At 46.6% G+C, this 23368-nt stretch overlaps 1 protein-coding gene across 4 annotated transcripts in view; it reads right to left on the reverse strand.

Moving 5' to 3' along the window:
- The window catches only part of FRMD4B (FERM domain containing 4B), a 229673-nt gene that overhangs the window by 132498 nt on the left and 73807 nt on the right, over window positions 1-23368 (reverse strand). Inside the window, exon 1 of one of the 4 annotated variants that reach the window (XM_014571990.3) lies at window positions 3539-3801. The exons of 2 other annotated variants lie outside the window; for them this stretch is intronic. In XM_014571990.3, coding sequence (XP_014427476.2) covers window positions 3539-3700 — 162 coding nt within the window. In that variant the 5' untranslated portion in view covers window positions 3701-3801. Of the gene's footprint in view, window positions 1-3538; window positions 3802-23368 lie in introns of those variants that run through there. One more of the 4 variants, XM_006120015.4, reaches the window with a different exon arrangement.

Here is a 23368-nt window from a genome sequence, read left to right on the forward strand (position 1 = left end):
TACACTCAGCCTTGTAAGACAGTTGTGAAAATTTACCAACCCAGGAAACAAAATCCTACTGGCCCTCCTTTTAGCACAATGGTTTATAATGAGGAAAAAGCAAATGGTGTTTTACCCACTTGAGAAACAGAAGTTCCTGCGCTCAGGTTAGTAGCTGAGGCACATAAATCTCCTGTCCTCTAAACTCTTTGTAGTTAAACAGCAGCTTTAATACCATGCACCTCATCTTAAACCAAATTTACACCCTAGCAAGGTTTCTTAATTGTTACCAGCTGTTAGCTAGTTAAACCACACATGCCCTGGAAATCGAGATTTAGGGTGAAATGTTTGAAGCTCATAAACAAAGTGCGCCTTCTGTGTTTTTACTTAAAAAAAAAAAAAAAAAAAACAAACACGATTATTGCCAAACCTTTTTATACATACCCACCCCCTCTGCAATAGAGGCACAAATGAAATCCACAGTTCAACCCCTCAAAACCAACCAACCCCCGCTCCATCCAACTTCTCCCTCTAGCACGTCTCTGACAGTCAAACATATACTTGTGGCATTTCATTGCTACAACGATGGGCTGAGCCCTTCTCCTCCTGGAACCAATGGGAGACTAGCCATCCCTTCACTGGGAGAAGAACCAGGACCTAAAGCAATAGATTTTGATGCATCATTTATACAACCCCAAGGATGGAATGTTCAGTGGAGTCATCCAGCCATTTCCCACATTCATAAAAACAGCCTGAATGATTATAACACAACCCACTTTAGAAATCGGACGGCTGAAACCTGATTTGCATCTCTAGAAGGTGGCTGGTTATAGGGATGTAAGCAACTAGTCGACTACCTGATGAGCATAAGCTTATCGGCTAGTCGAGTAGCCACTTGACTAATTGCTTCCCCCACCCCTTTGCTGCCTCTATCAGAAGGAGGCAGCGGGGGCGGGGAAGGAACAGGAGCTGGTGCTGGGGGGAGCCAGCTTAAAGCTGGTTCCCCACAGCACCATCTCCGCATGGGACACAGGCGGCAGAGGCATCCCTACTGCTGCACCTCTCTCTATGATATGTATAAGAGCTGCCCATGGGTGGCTCTTGTACATTTCAAAGGGAGAGGCACAGCGGAATAGCAAGCGCCCCCCTTATCGACTAATGAAGTAGTCGATAGAAATTCCATTGACTACTCAATTAGCTGATTAATCAAAATTTAACATCCCTAGCTGGTTACCACCCCAAATTCCAGCACACAGAACACGCATTCTCTGCAGGACAAGGCTGTTTGGCTTGCCAACACATCCAGCATTTGCCCTTTCACCAAAGTGGGTGTGGCTATCCACACTGGCGGCATGGCCAGGTCCCTCCCACAACTGCTGTGCACTGGGACAGGGAGTGAATGTTACATTTTTCCAAAGCATGCAGAAGTCCAGCTGCAGATAACGTTACTCAAGTACCACTGCCGGGAATGCATCTTGCACTAGCACTCCAAATGCACAATTTGCCCCAAAGGAATAAAACACAAGTAGGGCACATTTCCACGTTGTAAAATTCCCATTAAGTGTTAAAGATGTGTTGGTGAAGGTTTCTTTCAAAGGATGCCACATGCCTTCTTTGTGGAAGAAGAATCATGTGATGGCAGGATCAGAGCGCAAGAAGACTAAAAAAAAATTAAAGCAATAAGCAGATTAAACCCTCAGCACCAACCATTACAATCAGTAGCTTTCAACAAACAAAAACTTGAATGATCCTTGCTTCTAAAAGTTTTAAAAAAATCTTTTAAAGCCCCTTTAATAAAATACACAGATTAAGTCCTACATCGTTAACATAGTTGGAGTTGCATATCTTGATTTGACCTTCCCTTTTAGTGTAGACCTGGCCTTAGCTATACTGCCAGAAGTACTCCTCTATCAATAGAGCTGGGTCAACACTGCAGGTTGTGTCAGCACAGTTTGTTGGTCAGGGGCATGGTTTTTCACCCCGCTGACCAAGACAACTCTGCTGACATGAATTAAGTGTAGACCCAACCTCAGTCTCTACTCTGGCAAAGTTCTCACCTACAGCAATTTTGTCTTAGGATTTTTGTCTTGAAAAAGATGGAGTAAAACCAAAGAATGTAGGTCTGGGCTCCATAGATCTCTTAGGGTATGTCTACACTACCCCGCTAGTTCGAACTAGCGGGGTAGTGTAGACATACCCTTAATGTACCCACAGGAGTTCAGGCAGCTGAGTTGCCACCCTTCATTGGAATGGAATTCAAGGACATGAGGTGCATCCATAGGGCAATACAAGTGCCTGGGAGTTCATCATCAAAAGAGGTTCTATGTACTAGCTAGGAGATGTGCTAACATTCAGAAGACCTTGCCTTCATTTTAGAGAAGCACTCCCATTTGTGGGCATTACAGAGATTTCAATAAGATTTCACTGGTAGGGCCAGATTTTCCCTTCATGTGTTTTCACATGGAAGTTATACAGTGATGGTTTTGGAAAAAAGAGGGTCCCTCCCTACACATTGCATCGTTTCTGTAATATAATGCTTAGAGGGAAAAATCAGCCTTGCTGTAATAAATGTTTTTGCCTATGTTGTGATCAGACAAAATCACGGTCTTACACTCAGGAAAAACAAATAAACAAAACCAATTGCAAGCAAGAACTGGCTCCAAAATGTGACTGGATAACACAATACTTGCAAATATGTTTCTGCATTTTTCATCTGCAAGGTAGGTGAAAATCAAGCAGTAAAGAAAGTATCTGCTAAAGCATATTTCAAAGTACAATTATTTCAGGACTAATCTTCATCTCCTTTTCCTTGGATAACAGTAATTTTTTCATGATGCTAAGTATAAGGTAGATAAATAGCTAGATAGAAAGAATTTTCTTTAACAGCTATTCAGGAAAATGCAAATAAGCTTGAAAAAATAAGTTTACCCTGCAACAGCATTTTTATCTCAGGCAGTCTGATTCAAATGCAGGCTGCGTATTGAAACCTATCAGATTCAAAGTACAAGTGACCATGAGAGCAACTAACCAGTCTTTGGAAACTTCATGGGGTAGCTGAGTTAGTCTGTTACAAAAAAAACCCAACAACACTAACCAGTCTTTGGAAAGGCTATGCTAGGACAGTCAGTCTCAAAAAACAATCTTTTACAAACCAGCTTACAAGATGCATTTTACACCAACCTCCCAAACAATGAATTCACAACACAGACCCACCGTACCGTGCTGGTTAAATCATTTGATCAGAAATATTTATCGATATCTCAGACCTGTAGATTTCAAATCCAACTAGTTATCTTAACACAGGGGAGGCTGGAAGCATAACTTTAGTGAGCTGCTGTTAATCACTACAAACACGCTGTCTTATTAAATGACTCTTTAATCACATTATCTAACACACACACTTCAGTAGTCACCAATATGTGTTCTTATTAAACACACACACACACACACACACACACACACACACACACACACACACACATTCACTCTACTAGGAAATTATGTTAGGCAATACTTCTGGTGTTTTTAAAAGCAAACACAGATTGCCGGGTGGGTTTACCTGATAAACTTCTCTGAGACCACACCATGTTCTCATCACCTGATGACAAGCCCTCACTCTCTGTGTGTACCACCTTCTCAGAGTTGATATGGTCAAATTCCAAACAAACCGGCTCCCACTGAAAAGCAAGTCTTCTACTCCGCACATGAACACTGAAGCCATGATCTATCTCTTTCAGAATCCTCTCTTCCTGCCTCACTCTGCGCACTCAATGTAACGCCTGCCGTTCTAGCAGCTTCATTTTATATGGAGTGCAAAGGGTAGGAGTGTTGCGAGAAGCCAGGGTCAAATCTTAAAACAAACTCCTCTTTCACTGTGCTTCCTGGGCAGACACCGAGGCATGCCCTGAGTGTTGCTTGAAGTCCAGCCAAGGGCTGCAGTAGCTCAGCCCAGCCCGAAGCTCACACAGCAGCCTTGTACTTCTTAACAGCTTATATAAATCTCTGTTAAGCTTCAGTAGCCACCACTATGTATTCTAATTACATTTTAACCCCTTTTCTGTGCACCCTGACGAGAAACCCATTTGGGTACCTCAGGAAAAGAACTGAAGTAAACAGTCCTGAGTAATACTCTCCATATTTTGATAGTCAGCAGGCACTACACACATACCCACAGCACAATGTGCATACACACACACACACACACACACACTTTCTCTCCATCACCTCATTATCTGTCTGAAAAGGAATAGCGCTGTCATCAGTTCGCTCTGGCTGAGCTGTTGATCAAGACAGACATCACAAATCCTGTTTTCAACAGCTTCAAGAGCAACACACAGAAAACTGCTTCTGAAGAGCTCTCCCGGCAATATAATATAGTAATGTCCCTTTTAGCGTGGCTATCGGAACCCACATGCAACATGAGGGGAGCATCTCCCTGGATCGCACGTTTCATGTTACCGGTTGCCTCTTGCTGAAGGACCATCAGCCTGCTAAAGAGATGTAATTTTGATCTACAGCTAAACGAACATAATCCTATTAATGCAGCACTTACTGCGTTAGAAAAGCAAACAGCCTCCTGCAAGCTGAGCCCTTTGCAAACAGACCACAGTAAATAAACACTCTGAAATAATAGCCCACAAGAGAATCCCAGGCTTGCCTCAATGATCAGTATAAAATTAGGCAGCAGCTCTATGCACTGAGGTTTTACTTGTTAATGCCAGAGAGTCACATCTTGTGCAGGCAGGCTATTCTTTGTTAACCGGCTAATGGGTTGTTGCGCGAGAATGGAAGAAATAGGGAGTAATTAATCTTTTTGAGAATTCTCATGGGATTTGATCTTTTCTAGATTTTTGGAAAAAAATGCTGGGGGTTCTCCAAACAATCGTCCTGTCTTTTCCTGAAGACAGTGGTTGGTGCCAGGTGGGTAGGTTTGGGCTGGGGCCGTCTAAAAACACTACAGGTTGAACCTCTCTACTCCAGCACTTTTCTGGTCCAGCAACATCTGTGGTCTGGCATGATGTTAGTCAGTCAGATGCCCACTTTTCATGGGCGTGGCCAAGTTTCCCGCAGTCCCACAAAGTTGGTTTACAGCCACCAGTCCTGGCTCTCAGTGTTGTGTTGTTGTTTAGCTCTAATTTACCTCTAAATGTCTTCTCAGAGCCCAGCAAACAGTGGAAGTGTTGGTAATGCTGCTAGACAATATTGACCTCCTGTGGTTTGCAAATTCTCTGGTTCGGCACTAATCAGATCCTCAGAGGTTCAACCTGTACCACTCTGGAACGATCACTTCGCTTGGACAGCACAATGAATGGAAAGTGACAGAGTAGTGCACAGTTGAATCAACGAAAGCAAGGCGTGCATAGAAGTACTGTCATCCCACATTTTGGCAATAGTTTGGCATTGGATAGTTGTAACATCTCACTGAAAATGTTCAGATTCATTTTGCGTACAAATGGTGACATACATGGTGGCAGTCACTGTTCCTTCTGAGCTGTGCAATTGTGTGGCCACTCAAAAGAGATTCAAATGCCACCTAACTGATTAGCAGAGTGCTCATCTATGGGTTTTTTTTATTTCTGCTGGTGGTGCACATTCAACACATCCTTGGTGCACAAAAATTATTCTGCACTTGGATGGAAAAGATAAAAGGGAACACAGATGTCAAGACTGGCATATATGCCAATGTGAATTGCCATACATACCAATAGCACTGAAGTCAATTACCACAGAAGGAAAAAGCACAGACGAAAGTCTTAGCTTTTTGTGGGGAAAGAAATAAGCAAGAGAAAGGGCAGAATGAGTTATGAACAGTTGAAGAGAAGCCAGTTGAGCTATTCAGGGAAGAGCAGCTCAACACTGAGGAATGGACAAAACGCACAGCTTGCTAGATTCCAACATGCAGAAAAGAAATGGTGGTCCAGGTTCACAGACAACATCCAGCTTGCTGGCAGAGGCTCCAGCAAGTGGGGGGAAATCTTGGGGTTAGACTGCAAACTGAGAAGATAAAGAAAAGGATCATCAACAACATCTTGAAACGGAGAAGATGTGTCAGCAAAATTCTAATCTAGTCGGTGGACTCAAAGCCCAGGTACCAGGGCTGGTGGGTGACAGAGACACCACAATTTCCCTCGCTTTAGGGAAGGGGGTGACAGATGTGTTTCTAAATGCTTTTGAAAAAGGCTGTGAATGGAACAAGGTGGGGACGAGGTGGCAGGACACCAGGCTTCAAAACAGGGGGTGAAGGGTGGCAGAGTGAAGATTTGTGCCCACAGACTGTGTCTAAGGACAGTGAGATTCGAGGCAGTAATCACACTCGGTTCAGGATCCAAGAGTCAAAAATGTATCCGGGAGCTTGCACACAGAGACTTGTATTCCCCTCACATGAGGATCTCGAATACAAATTTTGATTTAATGCACAATTTGAAGAACTAAACATTTTCGGACATCAATGCACACATAGCCTCTTTTTTTTGGCAACAATTTCTACCAGACGGAGTCATGCAATGGCTTCTTGTGGTGTTTGGAACAGGAAGAGCGGTAGCCCCATGAACAGTCATATGGCTTTGTTGCATAAATATAACAAGGACCCTATGAAGTAATGACTGTTACAGATGGATAAACCAAGGTTCAGAAAAGTTGTGGCTCGCCAAAGCTTGCACAGTCAGTACTGGAACAGCCGATCACAGTCTCTTGAGGAAGGCATTAAAGGACACAATTCTTAGAGATTTTCAAGTACTCCAGCTCCCATAGGCTCCAAGGGCAATGGCAGGAGTGAGGCACTTCTGGAAAATCAGACCCTAGATTTTCAATGGTCTTAGTTCTGCCCCTGCCATCTGTAAAAGCAGGGCAACGAGTCCTGTCTTAACATGAGTAATTCAACATGGAGGAGGCTTCATTTCTTGGAAGACAGGATTAAGGAGGTAACTGGATCAGCTGGCTAAAAATGGACCATTGGTGCTAAAAGAAGGAAACAGGTCAATAAGCTAAAAGACCGAATGGCTGAGCTACCGAGGATAAGAGCGGGAACACCCAGGAAACCATTTATTAAGAACAAGATGACGATGGACAAGAGAAGCCAAGAGGGTAATGATGAGGTAATAAGTAACGCCAAACATGGACAGTGCGCGCTGAACAGGGACTAGTTCCTGCAAAGTACCAACCAATCCCAAAATATGAGATGCAATGTGCAGTTAATGTAATGTGATGGGTCAGCAGATATAAAGCAAGGGGGCTTCTGTGTGACCTGGATGTGCAGTATGCCCTGTATACACTCCCTATGCTTAAGCCTGATCATCTCAAATGTAGTTTAACTGCATCCTAATAAAGAAGCCTCCGTGACGAGTTCGGAGTTAAACTGAGTACTTGGAAATTGAGTGGATAAGGTCTTGGAGGCTGCTGAGTCGATAAGCACCCAGAAGAGACCCAACATACTGGTGCCATGTGGCGTATAGACCCCTTAGTGGGAGGGCTGCAGCCTCATATTTAAGGGAAGTAGCCCTGAAATCACAGACTCCTAGGGCTGGAAGAGACCTCAGGAGGTCATCAAGTCCAGCCCCCTGCTAACAGCAGGACCAACCCCAACTAAATCATCCAGCTAGGGCTTTGTCAAGCTGGGACTTAAAAACCTCTAGGGATGGAGATTCCACCCCCTCCCTAGGGAACCCATCCCAGTGCTTCACCACCTTCCTAGGGAAATAGTTTTTCCTAATATCCAACCTAGACCTCCCCCATTGTAACGTGAGACCACTGCTCCTCAACCTGTCTGTCACTACTGAGAACAGCCTCTCTCCATCCTCTTTGGTACCTCCCCTTCAGGTAGCTGAAGGCTGCTATCAAATCCCCCCTCACTCTTCTCTTCTGCAGACTCAATAAGCCCAAATCCCTCAGTCTGTCTGGAAGGGTTTAAGGCTGTAATCTGAAGAAGTTAGCAGCATGCTGGGTAAATCTAAGGGTGGAGCCTACAGACTCCCCAGAGGAGTACTAGGGGAGTTTACAAGGAATCCCAGAGAGTAGTATTAGAGGAGGGGAATGCTTGCCAAAACACAGCAGAGACCCATGAAATGCCATTAAAAGGACTCAGAGGCTCCTTCAACATGATGTTCGTCAGAGGCAAAAATCTAAAACCAGTCAGGATTGAAGGCGTCACTAGTTCCAAGCATTATGGACCCTTCTTTACATTGTTGGGAGGGGAAATCTACACCACGCTCCAGAGTCAAGGGAAGCGTGTGGGATCCGGGGCCTCCTGGAGACAGGACAGTCCATTACTGTGGGGCACAAACCCCATCCCAGGCCAGTTCTAGCATTTACCTACTCGGGGTTGTCTGTGAGGTGTGATGCCAATGCAAAGTATCGCTCAGGCCAGTCCCAGGCAGGAGTGGGGTTCTGGGTTGGGCCAGGCTTACGCTAGAGTTTTTGCTGTCCTGAGCACCCCCACCCCTGAAGAGCTATTGGAAAGTAGACAGCAGCACTGGGGTAGCCCTCTCCCCTGCACATTCAGTGGAGAGATACCTACAGGAAGCATCCACTCCCCACCAGTTACTATTGTGCTGGGAGATGCTGGATCAGCTGCTATGAGTTGGCCACAGTCATTGGCACACCATTAAAGGGACTGCACCTTCACTGGCCCGCTCCCAGCTGGAGACAGAGAAGAGGGGTGGGCTGGAGGAAGCCCTTTAATATACAACGCCATAAGTGGCTGCCTCGCCTTAACATGGGCCCTGAACCTGGGCTTCCAGCCTGGCTCTCTTCCTTCTCAGTATTTCAATGTGAGCGGTGGGGCTGTGGAAGTACAGCTGGGAGGGGAAGAGGAGAATATTTTCAACGGTTCTTCACCGTCTCAGCTTTCGCGAAAAATGCATCTCTCTCATTCATGGCGGTGAAAAATCATTCACCATGTGAAGCAAGCGTGACCACTACAGAGATTATGCCTGAGCTTGCAGGGAGCCTGCACCTCTCTCTGAAGTGTGAACTTCCCCACTCTTGTCCCATTTAGCTCGTCTTATACTGCGCTCATTTACATATCTGAGCACCTCCCCGTGGAACATTCAGCAATGTAACACCACATCCGTCACATGTTTGTGCTCTCACAATGTCCCCAGGGCAAGGAGCATGTGCAGCAGCTTTCTTGTTTTGGCAGGTTTTTAGGCAATGTTTCAGTTAAATACATGCACATCATATAAGAAAGAAGAGGGAAGAAGGATCAGATGAAGATCTACATCAGCATACTCAAAGCGTGGTGCACCGGAGACGCATGGAAGATGCATAAATTAAGATGTGTATGCCACAGAAGTAATATTGGTTTCATCTTCCCGGGGGTAGAAGGGGAGGAAGGTTCAGCTTTTATGAATTTGGGAAATGCTACCTGAGTCAAAGGCCTCTTGGGATCCCTCTCCTCAAACGTGTTTTGTGTTTACAAGGTGAAACAATTATCCACCTAGACAAATCCTTTAAGTCAAAAGAGAGACATTTTGCAGTGTCCTGTTTCCATTTCCCAGTGCTGGCAAAAATCTCTAGCAGGGATGCTTCCACTGAGTAAGTAGCAGAAAAAGATAATCTGCATCCAGATAATTGTCATTCCCTCAGGTAGCACTGCCTCACATAGGAACCAGCCAGAAAATTTTTTTATGGCATCTGTGTAAAATGGTCTATTCATCTCTGAGTTTACATATAAAACAGAGAAAATAAGAAAACACCGTTTTAATCATTTTCAAGTTCCACTGCCAACACTGCTTTGCAGTTTAAGAAAATCCTTATTGAGAGATTGAAGAATAATGTATTTCTGAGGAAGGGAAAAACCATCACAGTCTATTGGAAATTAAAACAATTTTTAATCCATATCCATTGTCTTTCATGCCTTTTTGGTTTTCATTATCATTTGCTTACAGATTGCCAGAAATGCAAATTCAAGGATTTTCCCACTTAAGATAGTGAGGAGAACATTTATTTTTAAATTGATCTGTCATCTGTGGTATCATTTTTTAAAAAAGATTGGATCGACATCTACTTGGCATAGTTGGCCCTGGGTGCTTCTCAATCACCTTGCACATCACCATCCAGCTGCCTTTTTTTGTTTTTTGTTTTAACTTATACTTGTTTGGATGGATTTAGTAAATGGTCAGGAAAGCAAAGGCCTGATCACAAGAGACGGAGTTGGAGACTGTAACTCCTCCCCCAGGCAGCACTCACCAGTAAATTTTTTAGCAGGCTAATCAGCCTGGCTCAGTCCCAGCTTGCGCCAGGTCTGGGACTTACCCCTGCTGCGGCTCTGCATTTAAAGTGCATTAGGAGCCAGGCAGGCAGGCAGTCCGGCTAAGTTCCAGCTTGCATTGGGTCTGGGAGCTCAGACTGCCCCCCTACCGGCCAGGAGCTGGTGCCACCCTGCACTGTTGACTCTGTATCCAATTAACTTATATTTAACATGCCTATATAGCATGGGGGTTTGGCTCCCCATCTGAGGCTCGGATGGTCTCAGGCTTCAATCCCCCTTTCAGGGGTCAGGTAGTAATTCGTGTGTCAGAGTGGCGCAACGGAGTTGGGTATTGGTCAGCATTAAGTTACTGTCCGCTGGGAACCAGGAAGAAATTGTGGCTCCACTTGTGCATCATAGGGAGCTGACAGCCATACCTGGCCACTAAGCAAGATGTGTGTGGGGAGGAGCAGCTCTGCATTCCTGGAAGGGGCGGGGCCTCAGGAGGAAGGGGCGGGGCTAGGGGAGCCAGCCCTCAGCACTGTTCAGAATGCACCATGCAAGCCTCCCCCAGCTAGGGTTGCCAGGTGTCCGGTATTGACAGTCCGGTATTTTCGCCTCCTGTCCGGTAAAAAAAATTCAGAAAATACCGGACACCTAAAATGTCCGGTATTTTCTGATTTTTTCCCCCTCTGCCTGGAGGCAAAAATACCGAACACCTGGCAACCCTTGCACCTGGGCCCAGCCCCCGGCCCCGACACCCCCAACCCCATACTTACCTGGTTCCGCAGGGAAGCTAAGTTCTGGCTTGAACAAGTACACAAAATGGCCACCGGCCAAAAGTCTAAAGACCAAGGGGAAGCAATGCCTTCCCTGGGTCTTAGTGCTCAACCAATCCCCTGTTCCTATCCCTATTTTAACTCTGCACTCACTCTGAAAGGGTCAGTGCTGTTTTAATGCTCCTTTATTTATTTAGCTTAATAAGTCTCAGAATCCTTTTTTTTTTTTGTGTGCATACCGATGTTGGTCTCCCCCCCTTCCCCCCCCACCAGAATTTTTTTCCCCAGTGTTTTTTTTTGGGGGGGGAGAGGGGTCAGTATTTTTGGTTCAACCATCTAGCAACCCTACCCCCAGCCCTCAGCGTTGCCCAGAGTGCACCAAGCCAGCCCCCCCAGCGATCAGCACTGTACTAGCCTCCCCCCCCCCCACCGTCAGTGCTGTCCAGAGTGCGCCACACGGGGCTCCAGCAGCCATTTCAAGGACCAATGCTGCCATTGCTGCTGCCACAGTTGTAGTGGCAGCAGTCGGAAGCCCCAGGCCTTTTGAAAAATCACCAAGCCAAGGGCAGTTGCCTCTTTTGCCCTCCCATGAATGTGCCTGGGTGTCTATTTCTGGAGTGGGTGGGTTCTCACTCTGGGGCCTTCCAAAGGCACAGTTCAGCCTCATATGGTGAATTTTATCCACAGTAATACCTGGCACATCGCTACATCACTGGTTCAACACGCTTTGCAATCAATGAATTAATCCTCCATGCACTGGCGAGGTGGGGAAGTGTCATTATTCTTACTTTGCAGATGAGGGAACAAACTCTGGGAAAAGCCAAGGGACTAACACCACGTCACACAAGAAATCTCTTGCAGAACTAGGTGTCTTGATCTCCATCCCTGCACCTTTACCCACCAAGCCAAACTTCTAGCGACATTAAATACAATCAAGGTAAGAAAAAAGCATCTCTGTGGATGAACAAGGAATATATTCAAGCAACAGGAGGGCGAAAATATCATGTCGGAGATAGACGGAGCAAATTGACAAAGTCACCAGTGTAAAACCAGTAAGTCATTGTTCAACCACAAACTATTGAATATGAAAAAGATAGAAAAGTACTATACTAGGGGAAAAGAAGCAAAACCCTTCTGAACTTTGGATATAGCACTTAGCAACAGTAGAAAAAAAAAAAGACTAGGCCAAGTCGAGGATGCAAAGGTAATAGTTCAGTGTGATTTGCAGGGTGTTGTTTTGTTTTTTCGGACCCTGATTCAATATCCCAAGAAATCAATGGGAATCTTTTCCTCTACTTCCACCAGCTTTAGATAAGGCTCTAAGGCTACGTCTATTCAGCAGAATTATTTCGAAACAACGTCCGTTATTCCGAAATAATGTATTGTACATCTACACAGCAAGCCCATTATTTCGAAATAAATTTGAAATAACAGGATTCTTACTCCGACTTCTGTAAACCTCATTGTATGGAGAGTAAGGGAAGTCAGAGGAAGAATACTCTGTTTTGAAATAAGTGCTGTGAAGACGTGCCCAAATTTGAAATAAGCTATTTCGACTTAAGCGATACAGTTAGCGTAGCTCAAGTTGTATAGCTTATTTCGAGTTTAGCCCTGCTGTGTAGACATACCCTAATGGACCAGTCAGGGTCCATTTGAAATATCTTTCTAGGTAAAATTCTGGGCTCCTCACTATAAAATAAGTATAACAGAAAATACAGCTGAAGGAAGCTAGCATGATACCCAGGAGGTTAACCAGATCTTTATTCTACAGGGAGAAAGAATATATCAAAAGGGACTTTGGAAAGGTACACAGCAGTTTGAAGAGAGCAGAGATGATAGATGTTACATGTCTATTTGAGCTACTGTCATTTGAACAAGGGTCATGAATTTCTGCTAAGGAATAACATGACAAATATGAATAGCATGACAAGATTTTAAGGAAAAATGTCCTGAAAGTTAACGTGTGTTATAAAATACTCCCGGGAGCAACAGGAACACTCAAACGACCATTTAAAGAAGGCAGTTAGACACACATTAGAAAGGAACAAACACTGAGGGCGAAACCTATTAAGTCCATAGGAGGGAGTGATCCTAAGTGAGATTTTGTGGATGTCTTCCCTGCAGATGTACAGGGCCCACCAATTCACAGTGCATTTTGGTGAATGTCATGGTCCCAGGATTTTAAAATCTGTAAATGTCATAATTTCAGATATGTTATAGTGCTGTAACTGTAGCAGGCCTGACCCAAAAGGGGGCAGTAGCGTGGGGGTTGGAAGGTTATTATAGGGGGGTTGTGGTATTGCCACCCTAACTTCAGCACTGCTGCTGGCCAGGGGCAACATGTAGGGGAAGACGAGACGTCATATGCCCACTAAACACCATGGGTGGGAGGGACGGGCCAGCAGCTGGCAGGGGGGCTAATGGCAGGGGCTGACACCCACAAGAAGGGTCTGCTTCCCCCTTGCACTCACCAGCAGTAGCAGGGGAAGTGGAGCAAGGTGGCCCTGCTGCTTTGCTCTCCTGTCTGTGCCGCTCTGGAGGAGAGGGCGGGAGCGCCCCACACTCCCTGGCTGGAGCAGAGTGATACAGCCGGGGAGGCAAAGCAGGACTGCCTTGCTCTGCTTCCCCTGCTGCTGCTGCTGGTGAACGTGGGCGGGGAGAGATGTCACAGCTCTTGCTGCCCCTGTTAGTCCCCCAGGCCACTTCGGCTGAGGAAAGAGGTGGGGCAGAGCAAGGGTGGCAAGGGGGCAGAGCAAGGCTAGGGAGGGGGTGGAGCAGGGGCAGGAAGGGGGTCAACGTGGCTCCCTCCCGGTTCCTCTCTGACCAGTTGCCTCTGCTGCTGGCAGTAGCACTGTCTTCGGAGCTGGGCAGCTGGAGAGCAGTGGCTGCTGGCTGTGAACCCAGGTCTGAAGGCAGCACCTCCACCACCAGCAGTGCAGAAATAAGGATGCCCTGATGTGGTATTGCCACACTTACTTCTGCACTGCTGCCTGCAGAGCTGGGCCCTCACTCAGCAGCCACCCTTCTCTGGCCACCCAGCTCTGAAAGCATCAACACAGAGGTAACAGTGGCAATCCCCCCCCCCCAATAACATTGCACCCCTCGCAGCTCCCTTGTGGTTCAGACCCCCAGTTTGAGAAACACTGCTCTCCTCTGTGAAATCTGTATAGTACAGGATAAAACCACACAAACCAGATTTCACAGGGGAGACCGGATTTCACAGTCTGTGGTGTGTTTTTCTCAGCTGTCAATTTGGTTGGGCCCTACTGAGATAGCCTGTGCTTGGCACCTAAGTGGTATGTTAAAATGGGGGTGCTCATTGCAATGTAGCTTATGTCTTAAAACCAAAATAAGGCTTATTATTGACAAAAAATCCAGCTACCCTGAGTAATATGAGTCTCAATTTGCCCTCACCCCTTGTGAAGATAACAGTGCCCGAGATATCATCCACGGATTAAATATACTGGAAAATCTTACTGTAAAGTTTCCTGCTTCACACCTGCCCCTGAATAAAAGGACGTGCGTTCTCATCACTCTAGGTCTCTGTATCTTCTGAATAGGAATTATTTAAACCACCACATGGAAGCCTGATCATTTGAAGTAGCAGATCAGTGGAGAGCAAATAGTTTAACATGGATATTTGAAATTACACCTTGTTATCATATAATAAGAGCAGATAGTTCCCTTTCCTAGCAGATCTGATATTTTAAAACACTCTGCCTAGCTCTCTGCACAGCACAATCGAGACAAAGAAACATAGATTGGTAAAGTAAACAATGCAAGTGCTCCATGCAGCTGGTATAAAACCCCAAGTCCTTTGCGACGTTACAAGCAGAACCGCACGAAAGTAGGCAATTGTTTCATGAAAGGCTTCAGTGTCTTGAAATTTGGTTTCATACAGACTAGCCCCAAATTCTCGGCAAAAACGGATGGGATCTGGTGCCGAGGCAAGCTTCCCAGAAGCCATGGAATCTGGAAACCCCGGCTCCGTAGCTCTGAGGCAGTCCGTATGGTTGGTCGGTCTAGAGTCGCAGACCCTGGAAGTCTAGGTTGCTATGGAGTCAGGCTGGGCTCCATCAAAACCTTGGCAAAATCAGGATCTGTGAAACGTTCCAATTTTACTCTACCAGCGAATGCCAGCAAAACAACGGTGGATTTGGATTTTTCCCCAGCCAGCTCTCCATGTGAGCCAACCCCTCACAATTTAAAAAGATGCCTTGTTCAGAATTTGCCCCGTAAAATATTGATTCAAATGACTTTTGACAAACATGGCAAGGACCTCAGGATTATCTGTGAATGAGGCCATCTGCACAGTGTGTTCTTAAGTCACATATCTCTCATCCTTTTCCATCCTCTCTCCTCCGCCCCCACTACTGTGCCCGGCTGTGAGCACAAGGCAAGCAACCTTCAGGCAGAAGCAAAATAACTTTCCAAAAGCCCCTTTGCTGCAGTCAGGTCCCTCTGTAACTTTGTAAAGATAAAGAGAAATAAACTTATCAGCTTCCTCCAATTTCACTATATATCACCTCTTAAATAAAACAGTCTGTAACAGGGCTACTCAACTTTGGAAGCCCCAGGGGCCACAATAATACAGCACATGCCGAGGGCTGCAACTTAAGTGTGGGTGGATATACATGCAAATATATATGCAAATTCAGCTTCTTTCACACTGACGGGCATGAATACAAAGTTTAAGGCAAGACTACCCAACACACACAGGCCCCGTTTAAGTCAGTTCTGCTGATATTAATAAAAAGCAATATTTACCCGATTTCCATCCAGATGACAGCACTTTTAATGAACAAAGACAGTCCAGGAATTTAACAACTAAAACGCATATCAACAGAAAACCATTATTGGCTACTTTTTTGGTTTGGCTCCCACCTGTGGGTTTGAGCCCTGCATAAATCCAAACCACACCACGGGCCGCAAACAAACGGACTGTGGGCCAGATGCGGCCCACGGGACACATGTTGAGTAGCCATGGTTTATAAGAAAACCAGCAGCCGGCATGCCAAATCCTACCTACAGATTATCCGCTTTCAGTGCAAGTTCTCTGGGGCACAGACCACCTTTTTTTCCTTTGCTGGTGCAATGCCTAGCCCAATGGGGTCATGGCGCATGTGGCTGGAAAGTGCGAATACTGGTAAATATACTATATACTTGAGAGTCTGTCTGTTTGTATGCTCAAAAACGCCTTCCAACCCATAAGAGTTAGGACCACCCAATTCCGTGCACGGCTTCCTCTTCTCATAACTTAAAGCAAGGTCAGGGTTTGGTTGTACCAAGACAATGGGATGTGCCTGGAATGGGATTGCTTCTCCCCATACAGAAAAGAGACAATCACCAGGCAGGTGAAAGGGGCTGGTTGGGGAGTGCCCTCAGCCTTGGGTGCTGCCCCATCCCTGAGCCTCCAGCCAACGTTTACGGACAATGGGGCACAACTCAGACCTCCCCCCCTTCCCTTACAGAACATGCAGCTCCAGTCACTCAGCTTCCTGGAGCTAGGCACCGGAGGAGACATTAGAAGACCATTCCACACCATGCCTCTATGCAGGAGGCAGTGACAATGGTGCTGCAGATGGTTCGGACATTGGAGGAGCAAAGGAGTACAACTAGCCTGGCCAGCAGTACATGCTGCTCCAGAGGGAACATGCCTAGGTGGTATAGGGTCTCCTCCCTCCTGCATGTGCATCAGCAAGGGCTGTCAGGGAATGCTTGGCCTATCCTGCTGGAAAGGGATAACAAGTGGAGTTCCGCAGGGTCTGTTTTGGGACCCGTACTGTTCAATATCTTCATCAATGATGTAGATATTGGGATAGAGAGTACGCTTATTAAGTTTGCAGATGATACCAAACTGGGTGGGGTTGCAACTTCTTTGGAGGATAGGGACATAATTCAAAATGACCTTAGCAAGTTAGAGAAATGGTCAGAGGTAAACAGGATGAAGTTTAATAAAGAGAAATGCAAAGTGCTCCACTTAGGAAGGAACAATCAGTTCCATACATACAAGATGGGAAGCGACTGTCTGGGAAGGAATACGGCGGAAAGGGATCTAGGGGTCATAGTGGACCCCAAGTTGAATATGAGTCAACAGTGTGATGCTGTTGCAAAAAAAGCAAATATGGTTGTATCAACAGGTGTGTTGTAAGCAAAACTCGTGAAGTCATTCTGCCGCTCTACTCTGCACTAGTTAGGCCTCAGCTGGAGTACTGTGTCCAGTTCCGGGCGCCACATTTCAAAAAAGATGTGGAGAAATTGGAAAGGGTACAGAGAAGAGCGACAAGAATGATTAAAGGTCTAGAGAACATGACCTATGAAGCCAGGCTTCATGAACTGGGCTTGTTTAGTTTGGAAAAAAGAAGATTAAGGGGGGACATGCTAGCGGTTTTCAAATATCTAAAAGGGTGTCACAAGGAGGAAGGAGAAAATTTGTTCCTCTTGGTTTCTGAGGACAGGACAAGGAGTAATGGGCTTAAAGTGAAGCAGGGGAGGTTTAGATTGGACATTAGGAAAAAATTCCTAACTGTCAGGGTGGTCAAATATTGGAATAAATTGCCAAGGGAGGTGGTGGAATCTCCCTCTCTGGAGATATTTAAGAACAGGTTAGATAGACATCTGTCAGGGATGGTGTAGACAGAGCTTGGTCCTGCCTTGAGGGCGGGGGGCTGGACTCGATGACCTCTCGAGGTCCCTTCCAGTCCTATGATTCTATGACTGTTCTTAGGATTTATGGGGCCCTACACAGTTCTATTAAACTGGTGCCCCATGCCCAATGGCAGCCCGAGGGGATGGATTTTTTTAGAGATGCGATTTTACAGTCTTCAGCAACACGCGAATGAAATATTTTAATGCGCATTTTAAATTAAGATTCTGTCAACTAACATGGTAAATTCAGAAACTCATCTCATATAACTGGGGTTGGCAAACGCCTGCTAAATGGCTTCATTACCACTTGCACGGCTCTTTCACAGGTTCAATGTTCTGCTGACAGGTCTGGCACAGGCTTTTTTCACCTTTTGGATAACTACATCCTCTCGGGAGCCACAGAACAGGGAAAAGAAGAGGTAGGAAGGTGGGCATTATGACCTGGTGGTGCCTCAAGTGTTCAGGAGCCCTGCCCAACTGTATATTCTGCATATGGGAAAGGACGGCACTGTGCTAGGTACACTTTTACTACCAGAACTACAAGTGTCTTACTCCACCTCCCCTAGAGAAACTGAGCCCAACTCCGTTCTCAGTAACACTGGTGGAACTCCACAGAAGTTTCATTGGGGTCAAACCAATGTGGGTAAGAAAAAAATCAAGACTGTCGTCTCCCATGTATTAACCCCACACATGCTCCCCAAGTCCAAATCCAAAACAATAGAGGGAAACCAAGTAAGTGCTTACCTGAACCTCTGTCCCAGAATATCCAGGGCTGGAAGTATTCACATATCACCCCCATGCCTACCATCACAACCCACCCCTCCCCCCCATCCCCAAGCTCTTAAGGTGTTTCTAGCCCAGCTGAAAGCAAGGATTACTAGAAGTCTCACAAGACGACGCCTTCTTATAAGATTCCCATCCCAGATTGGCATACCTAAGAGCACAGGTGACTTCTGGCAGCACTTGAGAGGTGCACTCCTCCCGTACTCCTGCCAAAATTTTAATTGCTAAATGGGGTGCCTCCCTATGCCCCTTCCTGTTACTCTGGATGGCCTTCCCTGCACCCCTTCCCCCGCATGCACCAGTCACCGACACCTAAGAGATCTGTGCAGGCTGGATGGGGATCTGAGTGTCAGGGTGCATATCTGAAATGAACCTACAAAACCTTCCGGGAGGCTCCCCACTACCCCACCCATTAAGCCTTGCTTCCGAGAACCACTCAGGTATGCAGGAAATGAAAGTACAGGTCATACCTCTCTAGTCTGGCACTCTCTCGTCCGGCACCATCCGTGGTCAGGCATGATTTTAGTTAGCTGGATGCCCACTTAACGTGGGTGTGGCCAAGTTTCCTACAGTCCCATTAAGTTTGTTTACAGCCACCAATCCTGGTTCTCCATGTTCTGTGCTGCTATTTAGCTCTAATTTATCCCTCAATGTTCTCTAAGAGCCCAGTAAGCAGTGGCAGTGTTGGTAACGCTGCTAGACAATATTGACCTCCTGTGGTCCAACAAATTCTCTTGTTTGGCGCCGTCCACGTCCCAAGGGTGCCAGACTAGAAAGGTTCAACCTGTATTGATGTCTCCGGACAGTGATGCTCCTCAACACATATTGTTAATATTTCTTTTGTTTCAAGTCCCCTCTGAATGGCATATAGCAAGAATCGTCTCACTCTCATACCGTTATGGACCTGCTGGTTCCGCTGAATCAGATGGAATAACATAGGCCCAGTTCCAGCTTCTGTAACAAACTTCACATACACTAGAGCAGTGGTCCCCAACCTTTTGAGGTTGTCGGGCGCCAGGGGGCGTGGCCGTTCGCCCGCCGGGCGCCAGGGGGCGGGGACACTTGCACGCCCGGGGGCGGCCCCTCCCCATAGCCACGCTCCCGGGGCCAGGCCCCCCCCGCAAGCACCCCGCAAGCGCCGCGCGCCCGGGGCCGGCGCTTCCTCCTCCCCCCTGCAAGCACCGTGCGCCCGGGGCCAGGGCCGGCGCTTCCCCCTCCCCCCTGCAAGCGCCGCGCGCCCGGGGCCGACGCTCCCCGCAAGCGCCGCACCATGTGCCCGGGGCCAGGCCAGCCCCGAGCACCTGGCGGGCGCATGCAAGTGCCCCCGCGGACACCGTGTTGGGGACCACGGCACTACAGTGACTTAACTAAAGATACTTTTTTTAAATATACCAGCTATTGCCTACAATTCACAGTGAGACGAATTCCCTGTAATCAAACGTTCCCGGTTGCAAAAACAAAAAAAAAAGAAAACCCAGAGTGTCTTGCCATTTAAATATGTATAAAGTAAAACAGATTGAAGGCAGGTTTCTTGAAAGGCGAATTGGTTTACACTTGCTATATCAAGGAATACGAACGTAGGTCAGGTTCAGTTACAGCTGCAGTGTGTGCGCCAGTTTCACAAATGAACACCAATTCCATTTTTAAATGCTGCAACAACGGAAAAGTGAGATCACGTGTTACCTTGACTCCCATTGATTTAAAACAGCGCTGGCCTTTCTGATGACATCGGGCCACTCTCTGCGGGTCTAATCTGGCATGGCTCCATTTGAAGCCAACAGAGCAACATAAATATAGATCAGCCAAGGATCTTTTCCAAAACGTTTATGCACAATTTAGTACAGCTGAGCGAGTGCCCTGTTACGATGTAAGTGTTGGTTAATTGTGCGTGCGTGTGCACCGACACATGCACACAGCAGAATTTTTGAAACAAGATCCCATACTAAATTTTAAATCATTTAGGGGCTGTTGAAAATGTCACCCACATGCCTGTGTGTTGATTACACCTGCCAACGTCACAAACAAGTCCCACTTAAACACCCACTCCTGTAAATGAGGCTCATCTTTTACAAGCCTGAGAGGGAATGATTTTCAAAAGTTTAGGCATACACATTTATGCACCAAATTGTGTGCTCTTCAGCATATCAAACTTGTGGATCTAGCTAGTGATTTGCACACATATACCTCATTTTTGTGTACATATTTGTCTCTATACAGGAGGAAAAATACAAATCGCCTTTATTAAGTGATCTGCAGTGCATGGAAATCATCTCAGACCATAATTACAGACATTCAAATGCCCTGTCAGTTCCATGCCAATAGGTTTAAAGCTATGCTTCATTCCACCCTGCAGTTTCAGTTCAATGTAAGCTCTTGGGGCCCGTAACGCTCTGTTAATGGAGCTAATCCAGATTTACCAAGACACAAAGGAGAGCAGAACTGGACCTTGTGTGCAAATTTCTGTCCAAGTTTATACCCCCATGTAGCCCTATTCCAAACAATCTGCCTCAAATGGAGTAACCTGGCATAGCTCCAGCGACTTCAATGGTACTGGTCAAATATTTGATGTAAAAAGCTTTTGCTTGTTTTTCTCTCTTTCCAGTCAGAAGGAGGGAGGGAAAAATGGAGGTGAGGATGGGGGCACCCACAAAATTAGCTCATTTTTGAAAAACAAAGGACTGAACAGATTTTATTTCAAACTAAAAAATCAAACTTTGTTTTGTTTAAAAAAACCTGGAGCATTTTCAAACAAAACAAATATTTTCCTTGTTATATGTTTTTTTTTTTTTCCACGGGGAGGTCCTTGCCATTTTCCAAACAGTCCTGGAACTACGCTGATTTACACCATCTGAGAGTCTGGCCCAATGAGTGTGTCGCAGTCAACACAGAACATGGCCTTAGGGCTGGGTTCATTACTGACGGAGAAGGCAGACTGCCCCCTACTGAACCATAGGTGTCATTGCATATCCTGGATGCAGGGGACTGCTAACGGACGAGATCACAGAGCAAGATAGGATGACACAGAGATGCTACAGTACCAACACAGAGAGAGTTCCTTTTTCTTCTTCAGCGAATCCTCTGCAGCTTCTGCCTTCTGCACAGCAAGTGTTCTGAAAATCTGTCCAGTTCCTAAGCGTGATTATTCTAAACCAAACTCAGGACAGAGTTTATCAGCTACTGGACAGGTGTTCCGCAAGAAAAGGTCTTCACTGGTCCTTGTACAGTTTGGGAGAAAGCTACTGAATTAGGCTGCCCTTTTCGCTAACAAAGGCTTATCCCCCTCCCATGCAGCACCAATATGGAGAGAATCCCTCTAGGCAAATTTGCAATAGCAACTCCTCTGTTTCAAGTCTGAGAAGAAACCAAGCCTTTCCCCTCTCTCATTGCTTTGATCCTGTCCCAGGGTGTTGCTGAGAGCAATCCCGAATTGGCAGAGATGGCAGATATTCTAACGGATCTTCTTCATTTCTAAGTACAAATCTAACTGCATTCTGGCAGGATACACTTTGGCACTGGAGAAGAGACTAGCCAGAGGAGAGAGACACATTCTGTTCTGCCTGCTTCCTCTTCCACAAAACACTTTGGAAGAGCAGGGCCAGCAAAAACACCCAAATATTTTGGTGCTCGCAGCTTTGAAGCAGCACTGTGCCCAGCTGGACTTGCCAAGGCAGCTCCGAAGACACAGGAAATCATTTTGCACTTAACACCACTCCCCCAACATCTGGAGGAAATCAGGAAAAAAAAAAAGTCAGCCTGGGCCCTGGGCAGAGCGGAAAATTGGAACGTTGTTAGTAGCTGTATTATGCTGAGGCACCCGCAAATGGATGAACCCTCCACTTTTTTAATTACTGCATTGAAGGATGGCAACAAAATCATAAGCTAGTGCCGAGAATGGGGCGTTGACACTATTTCCCAGCCTGGTGGTGTCATGTGAGTGATTCATAGATGGACAGTCTGCGGCCAAGTCAGAATCCTCACCAAAGAGGAATTACACACGTTCTGCCCTGCGAATACCCAGAAAGAGTGTATCACCGTTGTACAATGTGGCCCTTTCACAATGGGCCAGCTACCTGCCGCAAAAGACTCTCCCCTATGTTAGCGGGGGTACAGTTTAAATGCCAATCTGACACGCTGGGAATTACCCTGCTTTGGAAAGTACTGAGAGGGGGACAGGCATTCAGGAGTCAGGAAGTGATGGTAGGAGGAGGCACGGTTTACACCAACAGCTCTTTTTGGTGCCTTGCATGGCCTAAAGCCCAGACCCATACACAGACTTCGAGCAGTGTGGCCAACCCTCAGGATTGCAGTTATAGCCCCTGCTGCAGCATGAAAGGTTCAGCCCTCATGCAATTAGCACCTGCCTGGGGAAACCCCTCAAACTGAATGCCTTTCCTGCCCTGGGGGGCAGGGGCACGGAGGGGAGGCGGGGGGGTGGGGGAGAGGGGAGAACAGCCAGGCAGAGGTGTTACAGGAGGCAGGAACCAGAGCTCTCCTCTAGCCCCTCGGGGTTCAGCAGAGAAAATGTTTGGAGGAATTCGACAAGATGATGCAGCGGTGGGGGAAAGGGGACTGCTCCTTGCTCCCACTCCCCTTTTTATGAAAAATATGTCCCTCCCTCCACACCCCCTTTAACACTGTAACACCAGGTCTAGAAAGAGGGAGAGGCCATGCCTTGGAGATGCCTCCCAAGCCTGAGAGCCAGTGGCGTGAGAGAGAACTGTCCCAGGGCTGCCCTCTCCAGCATCAGGCCTGAGAAGGGATGAAGAATCTCCATAGTTACAAGAGGAGCAGAGGCCTGCTAGGGGACAAGGGACGAGTGTGGGGCTGTGGGGTTCAGAACGACTGTGGAGGACACATGGGGCTGTGGGGTGCAGAAGGCCTTTGGGGCTGGGTAAACAGAGTTGATGTGGAGGTAGGGAAAAGGTGTGGGTTGGGGGGGGCACAAATGTAATTAATTAGGGGGCTGAGGTACAGAGCAGGGATGTAATATCCA

Source organism: Pelodiscus sinensis, chromosome 11 (assembly GCF_049634645.1).
Source record: "Pelodiscus sinensis isolate JC-2024 chromosome 11, ASM4963464v1, whole genome shotgun sequence".
In the NCBI taxonomy this organism is placed as follows: Eukaryota; Metazoa; Chordata; order Testudines; family Trionychidae; genus Pelodiscus; species Pelodiscus sinensis.